The following is a 12,264-nucleotide window of genomic DNA, read 5'->3' as shown; positions in this document are numbered from 1 at the left end:
TGGGATATTGCAATAAAAAAGATAGGATAGTAAATTCAATTTATTTAAAAGTCCAGGGCTGGGCAGATATTAAATCAATGAAGAAAAGTGAGTGTTGTTTACATATGACAACTCAATCACTAAGATAGTATTAAAATACTTTGCTTAAGGCCACATTATCAGAAATATGTAGGATTCTAGATAAAGGGTTTCAGACAGAGAGAAAGTGACGCATTAAATGAGAAATCAACCAAATAAAAATGATGATTTCATCTTTCTCAGGGACAAATCTGCTTCAATGGAGCTTGAAACAAACACACAGATCCTTAATAGCTGGGTGCCTTCAAGGGAGATAGTCATTACGCATCCCATAAAGTGTAGTAGTGTAGGCCTAAAGGAGGACCACACCTGCACAGACCTATGCACGCCCATAAAACATTCCACACCCACTAGGCTCCGCTTAAGAGTTGTTCTAACCACAAGCACATTAGTAAGAACACCGAGGAGTCCTTGTGGTACCTTAGAGACTAACAAATTTATTTGGGCATAAGCTTTCGTGGGCTAGAACCCTTGTTAATCTCTAAGGTACCACAAGAACTCCTCCTTGTTTTTGCTGATACAGACTAACACAGCTACCACCCTGAAGCACATTAGTGTAACTGATTTAATTAAACTAGACTTAATAAAAGTGCACCCCCTGTAACTTCTGAGTGCACGTAATGGCAATCGGTGTACAATTTTTGCATGTCTGCTTTTGCAAGTAGATATGGTTACCATGGCATTTCCTTAGGAAGTGGTAACGAACACCACAGTGAAGGTAAGACTGCAGTGGTGAGAACTGTACAAAAAACCAACCAAACAAAGCCCCCTTCCTCTAAAATTCCAAAATATAACTGACAAAGGGTGTAATTTTCAAGATGTCTAAGGGTATGTCTACATGGCAATTAGATACCCATGGCTGGACCATGCCAGCTGGCTTGGGCTCGGGCTAAAGGGCTGTTTAATTGCAGTGTAGACATTCTGGGACGCTCCCACCTCGCAGGGTCCTAGAGCCCGGGCTCCAGCCTGAGCCCGAATGTCTATACTGCAATTAAACAGCCCCTTTGCCCAAGTCCCGCGAGCCTGAGTCAGCTGTTGCAGGCCAGCCACCGGTTTTTAATTGTGGTGTAGACATTCCCTTTGTGATTTAGAAACCCAGGTCCTGCTGACTTTCAATAGGACTTGTGGCTCCTACATCACTCAAGTGGTTTTGAAACCCCCACCCCAAAATCTGATGATTATTATGACAAACAATTATATAAACCTACATGCAGCAGGACCAAGAGATGCGTCTCCTGTGAGGGCTGGGTCCCAATCCCTGTACTACTTTGGATACCTGTCAATACTATTCCAGCTTTGTTTACTACGGAATCTCTCCGGTAGGATAATGTTTGGTTCCCCGTGCTGTGTTTTGTGGATTTAGATGGAGAGCAATTTGTCACCCCTCGAGGCTACAGAGCCTGCCCAACTTACATTTACCTGTCAGCTGATGCTCTAAATTGGGATTCTGTCTTCGTTAAAGAGAACGGACAGGGAAGCACTTAGTGCTGTGGGGGTTTGTGAATTCTTGCCTGACTTGGCTGGGCTGAAGGGGAGAAGACGGTGCCTTACAGAGTGAAAGCCTTATAGAGATCAAAGAAACGGATATTTTATATACTGATCCCAATCCCTCTATCACTGTGGATGCGAGCAGTGGTTAGTATGTAGTGGCAGGTGCGTAGGTTCCTTGCTGCAGGCACCATCCCTAGAGCAATACAATCCAAACTCCATTCGGGGGAAAACCTCCATAACTCCAGCCCATCGCAATATGGACACTGTAGAGAGGATGAGTCTTTCTCGTGTGTGGGGAGATATGGGCCTCATTTAGCTTTCACTTATCTGTGACTACCTTAGATGACGTTTCATGTGCCTATAGTTACACACAGCCCATGTGACAGTACATGCAGTCTCTACTGTCAAGAAGTATTAACGAATAAGTCTATGGTGCATGTACTGGGGGGAAATTAATCCATCCCAATGCATTCAGAGACACTTGGGGATACTGGGCCAAACCTGCTCTCACTTCCACCAGTGTAATTCAGGAACAACTTCACTGATGTCAGCGAAAGAGCAGGATAAGGCCTGAAGTTTCCTCAGGCTGGAGGAAAGCGCCCAGCAGCTGTACATGTACACTCCCCTACACTCACACAACTTCAGAAACCGTTGGAAAAATCAAGCCCAAACATAATGAGTTACTGACTCTACTACTTCCATTCTCATCGCTTGCTGGCATATCCCACAATGCATAGCAGTGCCACGCATCTTTCCCTCAGAAAGTACCATTCCCACCCCCAGGAACCTTCCTCTCCCTCTGCAGCCCTCACTGGCTGGCGTTTCCTTACCTTGACACATGCACTTCGGTTTGAGGATATAGCCACAATTCCCATTGGCATTGAACTTGGCCCGGTTCAGCTGCAGCATTCTCCCCTCTGACTGATAGTTCAATGCGACTGTTGCAAAGAAGGACGCAATGACATTAAGTCTGTTGAGAGCATTCGCAGGAAAGAAAACCTACGTATGTTTTAAACTGGTGACAGAGAGCCAGAGATGTTGGAACAGGGACCCTCTTCTCCTCGTAAACCCAAGATAGCATAGCTCCAGGGAGAGTTTTTCCTCCTGTCTGTAGGGTTTCTTGCATGTGGGCAGGAGGGCATTGCTTTCCATGTCTCAGCCACCAGTTGCCACTAGGCATATGCATACTCAAGGCATCCTACCCTACTAGAGACACAGACAATACCCCAGGTACCAAAGACCCAGATGTCAGGAGAGTTGGATGATCAGGTAACCTAGGGGTCTTTGCTGGGGCTTTCTGTTCAGCCTCTCTTTCAAAGAAAGATTCTGGGACCCCATTCATGCATGAGATTTCCACCTAGTTAAAAAAATAAAATAAAACAAAACGTCCTTTTTGCTTACCCATCTGGCAACCAGCGTTCCAGAAGGGCTGGGGATTGTAATTGCTGGAATCTACGCGATAGGAAGACGGGTAGATGCGGGACAACTGGTGTTGGTTGAAACGCAGATATTGTGCTGGCTTTTGCTGGAGTATCTGGTGGGCCTTTGTCTCGCTGAAAGATGAGACCTGCCAACTGGAAGAGACTGCAAGGAGAGAAGAAAGTTAGAAGGGGATGGCTTCCCCTTAAAAACAATCCCCTCCAACAACTTCCCATCAGTTACTAATAATTTTCTTGCAAATACAACCTGATCAGATATGGTTTTCGCTCTCTTCCATCACCACATTTTGTTTCATGCATGGAAGAGTTAGAGGTGGGAAATCCAGGTCAGGTACAATAATGATCTGAATCATCACACAGAACTTGACCCAAATCTTTGAGGTTTAGGGATGGCTTGAGGAAAGTTTAAATCCCCTAATCCCTTAATATTTCTCTCTGCTACAGGTGGCATTTGGACTTCTTGGTTCTGCTCAGGATCAGGTGCAGAAAACATCCAAGGAGGGCTAAAATCTCCAAGCAGTTTCATTTTGCAGAATCAACTGTTTTGAAGCAGCACTTGAACTTTCATATACTTAGCCAAAGTTCTGGAGATTTTCCTATTGCTTTGTAATGAAGATTAAAATTTCTCATGTAGTGATTCCTCTCCAAACCACCACAAATTCTAGTTGGGAGCAGCATAAATGTCCTTTCAGAATTATCCTGCTTCTTAAAGTGTAAACTGGCATACAGCAGCCTTTCTAGCAATTGGCAGTAGCCAATGGGTTACTACAACATGTGGTTATTTTTATCCACCTTAATGAAGTTCCTGCACAAATCCAGATTCACATTTCAGACTCCAAGTCTTAACAAATGATGACTGGCCACTTTGAAATGACACCGATTTATTGCATGCAGCTCTGCTGTCAAATTCCTCTTGGAATAAAGCGTTTATAATCAAAATTAGGTGCAAGAACATAAACCTTCCATGCCAGTTTCCAAGCTCTATGCAGAGCAGTTAGTTTTTAGCAGATACTTAGATCAACCTACTTTCAGTTTCAACATCATGGATCCCAACAGACTTTGTATACTTCACCAAGTCAGAGAGAGCCCGGGAAAGCTTCATTGTTTTCTTCTGTCTGCTCATCCTGGGTGAAGAAAACAAACCGTTTCCCATAAACTGATCAAGAGGCAATTCCTCCCCCCCCCCCCCCCCCCCAAAAAAAAAAACCACTTTAGTTTTGTAAATAACTGGCAGGGTAATGAAATACAGGGAGGAGTCTCTTCCAATACGGAGTACTGCTATGCCCGTTCTGTTCACTCCCTCTCGGACACCTGGCATTGACCACTGTCGGCAGACAGGATACTGGGCTAGATGGAACTGTGGTATGACCCCGTATGGCCATTCTTATGTTCTTATGCCATAGTTGTAGGGACACCACATGAAGACTCATTGTAACAATACAGGCTTCTGGTTAAACCAGCGCTGGAAGCACACAGAAAGACTGTCAATGGGCTGTTGGCTCCTGAGCACCTAAATCCCTTTGGAAGATGAGACTTAGGCGTCACAACACTGAGCACAGCAATGCCTAAATATCTTTTAAAATTTGGGCCAAAGAGCCTCATCTTCTTGTATGTTAATGGCCAAGAAAAGACTTGAACTTCTGGCTAAGAGTTATACTTTAAGATCTGGTATGTTGCAGATACTCTATGCTGCTAGGCAGGAGGTTGAATTGTGGACTTGCCCTTGAAAAGGTCTTTTTCACCACCAACTGATAGGATAGGATAGTCCTTAAAGGACGTATATTTTAAATACCAAAGAATTTGGTGCCCTGTCCTTCCCATTTGCTTCAGGTTAACGCCACAATGTGCCGAGTGGGTTTATGATCTCAGCATGGAGTTCTCCGACAATGCTGCTGGCTGCTTCACTGGCATTTTTCCAACACACTTTCTTCTGCCCTCCATTCAGTTCTCCTGGTAGCCCCAATAAATCTCTCCTAAGCATCCCAACCTGATTTCCATCTGACCTCTTGCTTCCAGTGTCTGGAACCCACCAGATAATCTCAAAAAAAAAAAAAAAAAATCTTTGGCTTCAGGTGTTTTGAAGGGATGATTTTCAAAAGCAAAATCAAAGCAGCACTTTGACTCTTTGGTGCAATGTCATTTAACAAATTAAACAGCCACGGGCTTCATGCGCTCACCACAAACCCCCTGTGCTACAGGAAGGCTACCATGGCTAAAATGCTACACCAACTTAAAAGACATCTTCACACTAGAGCTGGGCGAAGTAGTGAAACCTCAAGCCAGGTCTGAACAACAGGTCTGGCTCAGTCATCCACTGACAAATTAGGAAGAGCCATGTCAGGAGACTAATCTGAGGATGGAGCCACAAACATTTTGGATCTATCTTTACATGGGCTTCCCATCATACAGTTATAGCACCCAAACTTGCTACACTTGTATACACACCTCTGTGTGCCAGGATTCCTTGTTACCAACCTGCTATAATGCACCGCACCCCTGGCTAAGTTTCCTTGACAGTCTAGGTCATCTTCACCTTCTTCCAGGCTGGATGCCTTTTTCAGTTTGCTTCCTTTTTTCTGCATAAAGGAAACAAAACCAGGGTACAAAAACAGGCATGATTGTTCAGCAGAGGCTTATGTAAACATTTAAAGGGTGGGGTGTGTGAAAAATAAATACAGATTTAGTCATGTGTGCCTGAGTGCTACGAGCAGAGCGGAGCAAACCTCCTGGGATTTGTTCTGAAAAGTTGTGTGCAGGGGGAGCAACCAAACAGATGTCTGCAAAATTCAAAGTGGGTGCTAGAAAAGGAAAAGGGTGATAAAAGGGGAAAGCCTTTGTCAGAGGATGAATCTGCTAGTCTGAGGTTAGCCATTCATATGCAAGCGAGCCATGTTGGTTGTGCGATTGCATATGGGGGCAAATAATTCTGGACCCAGATTTTTAAAAGTGACTAGAGATTTATGGGTGCCCAACTTGAGGGACTTTAAAAGGGGCCCAGATTTTGAGCACGCATTTTGGGAAGAACAGGCCCCTCAAGTTGGGCACACAGAGTTTTAGTCATCTTTGAAAATTCTGGCACAGGAGTTGATCTGGGCCAGCTAGCTTTCAAAGCCACACCCATCAGACCAGCATCTGAGCAGCTGACCAGGCTGCCCCATGCAATACTGCTTCATTCTTTCAAGGAGCATGTTTCCTCCAGGGACTGGGAAATGGTAACCTTTTACTCCAAGAGACTGCACTACACCAGAATTGATCTGTGCACACGTGGACGAGACAGCTCGGGGTTAGAGCCTTTCATAATGGGACTAGAGATGCTAGCATGAAAGGTGCTGTCTAAAGGGGAATTATTATTGGTGCTACTATGATTACTATGATCAGAGAGAGCGTGAGAAAAGGATTCTCTTGTTCCATTGTTACTCTAAGGCACTTTGCAATAAACTCTTGTAGCGCAGTTTAAATTAACTTTAGTGCTTTGCAGGTTGGATCTGATAGCTTGAGATTGTCAGCATTTGACGTGAACTTAAGCAATTTGTTAAGAATAAAGGCAACTGGTCATCCTGCCTGCTTGGCCATTGGAGTGGGACTCTGTCAGACTGTGTGTATTATATATCGGGGGTAGCCGTGTTAGTCTGTATCTACAAAAACAACAAGGAGTCTGGTGGCACCTTAAAGACGAACAGATTTATTTGGGCATAAGCTTTTGTGGGTAAAAACCTCACTTCTTCAGATGAAGAAGCTTATGCCCAAATAAATCTTTTCGTCGTTAAGGTGCCACCAGACTCCTTGTTATTTTTGTGTGTATTATATCTTCCTTCTCTCTCTCCAACTGCCCCCCACTCCACACACCCCCTCCCCCCCCCCCCCACAGATACATACGTATCTGGGAGCTTAGTGCTTCTTCTGCTACCCAGTGGAAGTTATCTGTTGAGAGACTAACCTTGCGTTTGGAAAAGCTGCCCATCAGCGACCGGCTGTACCGTTTGTTGGTGCTTGAGTCTTCCCCAGATTCCACTTCATCCTCAAGTTTGTTCTATAGCAAGAAGAGAGCAAGAGAGACTATGAAAGGATAGCAGACAGGACAGCAGTGCTGCAGAGAACCACACTGAAATACATCCAGAAGTTTGAAAAATCCATCCTAAAACCTCAACATAACTCCGATTTATACCAACATCTCCCCTACCAGTTCAATGCAAGACCTTTCAAGTCAGCAGCATGATCTTATTAACTGCTCTTTTCTGCTGGCGTAGTCACAGTCCATGGGCACTTTCACAAGAATCACATAAAGTACCCATGCACCAGCCTCTGGTAACTTCATTACCTTGTCCATCGTGGCAAAAATTGGGCGACAAACTATGTGTCATGCACCAATATTTGATTGTTTTGCAAGGCAGACACCAATGGGATTTACTTGTCTCACAATAGCTGAGCAGTCTACTCTTTGGGATTAACAGGATCAGGTCAAACAATTCTGCTCATTGTTTGAGTGGCTGTATTTTTGCTAGGATGTGTAATGAAAGGATCCCTCACCGTAAGGAAGAGAAAAGAATCTTCTTACGATGCTAAAGGGAGGTTCTTCACTGAGGCCACTGGATGTAGACAAGAACCTGGGGTTCCCTGTCTCCCTGATTGGCTCAACACAGCCTGTTCTGCCTACTGCAGTCCCTACAGGGACTTGCCAAGCCCTGACCTGGACTACACTCCACAATACATTACAAAAACAGCTAGGTTTAAAAGTATGCACCAACTCAAGCCCTAGCAAGACTTGGGAAGCAGAGTTCTGTTTCTAAGCCTAGCTTAGCTTTAGTTCCAAGATGCTTGCTAAGTAACCTGTCTCGAACATTTCTAATTTGCATGTAACAACCTTCCCTAAGCCCTTTGTGGCTAATTATAAACTCTAAAGTAGCAGTGCTTCAAGTTCATCCAGCTTAGTCAGTGGGCTGAGTACATTTTTATAAATCACTGTTATTATAAAATTAAAAATGTGAAATAACAGAATAGACACTTTTTTCTTACACAAAAAAGCCCACACTTTTAAATGCACTTTATAATGGAAAACAAATTCTGTTTGCTCGAAAGAAAAAAAAGTCACCTGTGTATATTTCACGCTCCGGTTGCTCTGTGCTGGAGCCAGAAAAAAAGCTCTGTGTCTCTGACAATGCTGCTCACCTGGCATCATCATTAACTGTGTGCATTCAGCTATGGAAGCTGAAGTCATTAATAAACAATTTATACAGAAAGCTAATAAAATCCAACAAAGTAGATTGCTAAACACCTTTTCCTCCATAGTTCCAATTTGCATTTCCAAAGACTGCCACACTCCATTATTCATGTGCAATGAAAGATTATCCTCCTGTATCAAGCATTCACTATAAAAATTGCTAATAAAAATATCTCACCCTTAAAAAGCAGAAAGAGACCTCTAAATGGACATCAACAGGAGAGACATTTTTCTTCATAAATAGCTTTTACATAAACAAGGCAAAGTACCAACAAAGACCCATGACAAAACATTATAGCAGAGGGAAACATGCTTTTCCTTTCTATTTTCTTAATATTCTCAGTCAGAAACAAATCTTGGAGTGTTGTAAGAGTCAACAACTCCAGTGGAGTACCTCTGGATTTATAAGCACCCGAGAGCAGACTCTGTCCTGTCTCTGGGTGCAGACAAAAAGAAACCAAACAACACAGGTAAGTAAAAGTACAGTTAAACAGTATAAGCAGGGTTGCTGGCATATCTTTGGCCAATGAAGATAGGGGACATTAATACACTGAGGCTGAAATAGGGAGGATATGCCTTAGGGACATTCATATTGATCCTTACATGTTACGTCAAATGACTGAAATTTGACAGGACTCCACTATATTAAGTAAAGGTTGGGAGCCCCACACCACAGCCTGGTCTTCGCTTCATTCTGTTACTTCCAGTACATATTTTGCTGCTCCTGATACATATAGTCCCACTGTTCAGGGGTCCCTCTAGTGCAGCAATGATCATGGCAGTAAACCAAGTAGTGGGTCACGATGAGCACAAGGAGAAAGATGGTGACAGAACTATTCTCAGGTGTCTTTTGATTTAACCAATATTTGCTGGTTTGGATGCATCTTTATTTCACTAGTAAAAAACTGGCATTTACCAGTTAAAACCTAAAGCTTACATTGGGCATTAGACCCATCAGCTATGGTCAGCAAAGTGCTTTCACATCCAACACAGTGCCAACCAAACAGCTTTCCAAAACAGAGCGGGGATAAACTTCGCTGAATAACCTAAAGAGACCCGGGGTGCCCTGCAAACCAACTGAAGAAATCTAAAATGCTCCAAGTTGTATGGAAAAATCCTACGGAATTGAGTAGTGATGAAGCCAATAGGGTTGATCTAGAACTATAAAAATGAATATCAAATTTCAAATGTAAGCTTGGAGCATTCTATAGCATGGAGAGAATTCTTTAGAAAGTTCCACAACCTCCCATAGAACGGCTACTTTCTATTAAACTCTACAGGACAGTTCCCTAAGGGAGGCTTAAACTATCCTCACTCTTAATGCAGCACACAATAGAGTTTTCCAGGCCAAGAAAGCTTCATGCCTCTAGAGGGCACTGGTCCTACACACAGAAAGCTATGCCACTTACTGAACGGCCATTGATAGTGTGAGGGATGAAGTGTGGGGGGACGAGACCATACTTTTAAAAAATAAATGTCAAAGAAAGAAGGTCTAAGTGGGTGAGGTAATATCTTTTACTGGACCAACTTCTGTTGGTGAGAGAGACAAGCTTTTGATCCATACAGCGCTCTTCTTCAGGGCTGGGAGAGGTACTCAGAGTGTCAAGATAGAATAGATTATTTAGCATAAGTAGTTAATACATATTTCAAGGGCCCATTCCCAGTGAAGTGGCCCATTAACACCACTTGAGTAGCTTGAAAGCTTGTCTCTTTCACCAACAGAAGTTGCTCCAATGAAAGATATTACCTCACCCACCTTGATCTTTAATATCCTGGGATCAACCCTGCAAACAAAGGAAGAAGGTATCCAATTACTGGGATAACCAGGAGTCCGGTGGCACCTTAAAGACTAACAGATTTATTTGGGCATAAACTTCCGTGGGTAAAAAACCCACTTCTTCAGATGCATGGAGTGAAAATTACAGATGCAGGCATTATTATACTGACACATGAAGAGAAGGGAGTTACCTCACAAGTGGAGAACCAGTGTTGACAGGGCCAAATCAATCAGGGTGGATGTAGTCCACTCCCAATTATTGATGAGGAGGTGTCAATTCCAGGAGAGGGAAAGTTGCTTTTGTAGTGAGCCAGCCACTCCCAGTCCCTATTCAAGCCCAAATTACTACCCACGAAAGTTTATGCCCAAATAAATCTGTTAGTCTTTAAGGTGCCACCAGATTCCTTGTTGTTTTTGTGGCTACAGACTAACATGGCTACCCCCGATACTTAATTACTGGGATAGCCTCTCTTAGGTCTGACCTACATTAACTTTCAAGAATCTCTCTCCTCTCTAAACAGGGCCGGCTCCAGCTTTTTTGCCGCCCCACGCGGCGAAGCGGGGGGGGGGAGAAAAAGATAAAGCCGCGATTGGTGGCACTTCGGCGGCAGCTCTACCGGTCCTTCACTCCGAGAGGGACTCAGGGATCCACCGCCGAATTACCGCAGAAGAACCGGATGTGCCGCCCCTTCCCATCGGCCGCCCCAAGCACCTGCTTTCTTCACTGGTGCCTGGAGCCGGCCCTGTCTCTAAAAAGCCAAGACATCACATCTCTTCCATACATAGCTACTGCATTTTTAGAACAGAGAGAACATCTATCCTACATATATCGGCAAATTTGGGGTTTGAACTACTTAAATGGTTTTCTTCTTTAATATTAAAAATGGCTATTTCTAGTTATAAAATATTTATTAAGATCTCTTTAATAACTTACAAAAGCATATTACAAAACTGCATTATTTATAAATAGTTGATTCCTGACAATCTGTCAGAGCAGGTGTAGATGTTGTTAAAATAAATGCTCGTGTGCACTGAACACACGGAGACAGGCTGTTTAACCATGTTATACAACTGCAGACAGCTGACAAATCAATAGTGATCTGACCTAGCCAGAACCGGGAGTCAATTCTAGAATCAAAAGCAACTGAACATTCTAGAGCCCACGCTAAAGTTAATTATCCCTGCTCAGCGCGGGGTTCTTGGGGGCCACCACAAATAGAACTGGATCATAGTCTTTGGTTCACTGGCAATTCCAAAAACAATTAACAAAAATTAGTTTAGGGTTGAACCAAAATGAACATTTTTCAAAATTTTCAGCAAAATAATAATAATAAAAAAATCATTTTGGGTCAAAGAACGTTTTGACAAAACCAAAATGTTTCATCTGGATTTCAACCATTTTTAGATAATTTTATTTAAAAAAAATCAAAAATAGGAGAAATGTTGACATAAAAACTTGTTTTGAACCAAAAAATTGAAACATTTTGTTTAGAAAATGTTGAAATGAAACATTTTGAATATTTTAGACTATTTTTCTCAGGATTTTATGACCAAAAACGATTTGGCAGAATCGGCATGAATTTACTGAGTGTTCCAGTGGCATCCTATCTGCATTTTTATAAAAAAGGTTCACCAGCTCTAGCCACAAGTATTCAGAGTCTCTGTAAGAGCATCATCTAGGCTCTCTGCTCCTGCAAATTGTGACCTTTCCAGGATCAGGAGAATTTTTCCATGCCGGGGAAGAGGTCTTGGAAATTGCACGGAGTCCACAGAACACAGGATCTGAAAGCCCAGCCCCACGCCAAAAGGTGGGTGGCAGGGAGCCAGGCCCCCCAGAGCGCTTGCTCTCATTGCTCAGTCAGGAAGCATTAGAGTTACAAATAGGGTCTGTCAAACGTTTTCAAATCCCCCAATAACATAATGTCAGGGCAAGACTTTCAAGCCTGAGTTGGCAGCTCTGTGTGCCCCTCGAACCGTCGCAATCTCAAAGGAGTACTTCTCTTGGCTTTGACAAGAAGGACCAGTCAGGACAGAGTGGGGTGGACAGCCCTGAAGGCTCAGGAGTCCCCTCACAACGGTTTATCAACAACTGTAGGGTGACAGGCAAACCCCGCAGGTTCCGAGCTCACGCGCGTCTCTGATTGAAGTCACCCAGAACATTTGGACGTTTATCCCAGTGCTTGGGCCCCTGCGGACACGAGAGAGAGTTCTACGTGAGAACCAACTGCAGAAAAGGTAGCGACGGTGCTTCTATTTACCCT

The 12,264-nt window shown here is 43.5% G+C and overlaps 1 protein-coding gene across 1 annotated transcript in view; it reads right to left on the bottom strand.

Moving 5' to 3' along the window:
- PLCH2 (phospholipase C eta 2) overlaps positions 1 to 12,264 on the bottom strand; it is a 326,258-nt gene that overhangs the window by 26,324 nt on the left and 287,670 nt on the right. Inside the window, 5 exon segments of the mRNA XM_054009469.1 lie at positions 2,400 to 2,507; positions 2,971 to 3,153; positions 4,035 to 4,132; positions 5,484 to 5,584; positions 6,946 to 7,038. Coding sequence (XP_053865444.1) covers positions 2,400 to 2,507; positions 2,971 to 3,153; positions 4,035 to 4,132; positions 5,484 to 5,584; positions 6,946 to 7,038 — 583 coding nt within the window.

This window comes from Malaclemys terrapin, chromosome 19, assembly GCF_027887155.1.
Source record: "Malaclemys terrapin pileata isolate rMalTer1 chromosome 19, rMalTer1.hap1, whole genome shotgun sequence".
NCBI classification, from domain to species: Eukaryota; Metazoa; Chordata; order Testudines; family Emydidae; genus Malaclemys; species Malaclemys terrapin.
The sequence above is the reverse complement of the archived record's forward strand: the minus strand, read 5'-3'. Positions and strand labels throughout refer to the sequence as shown.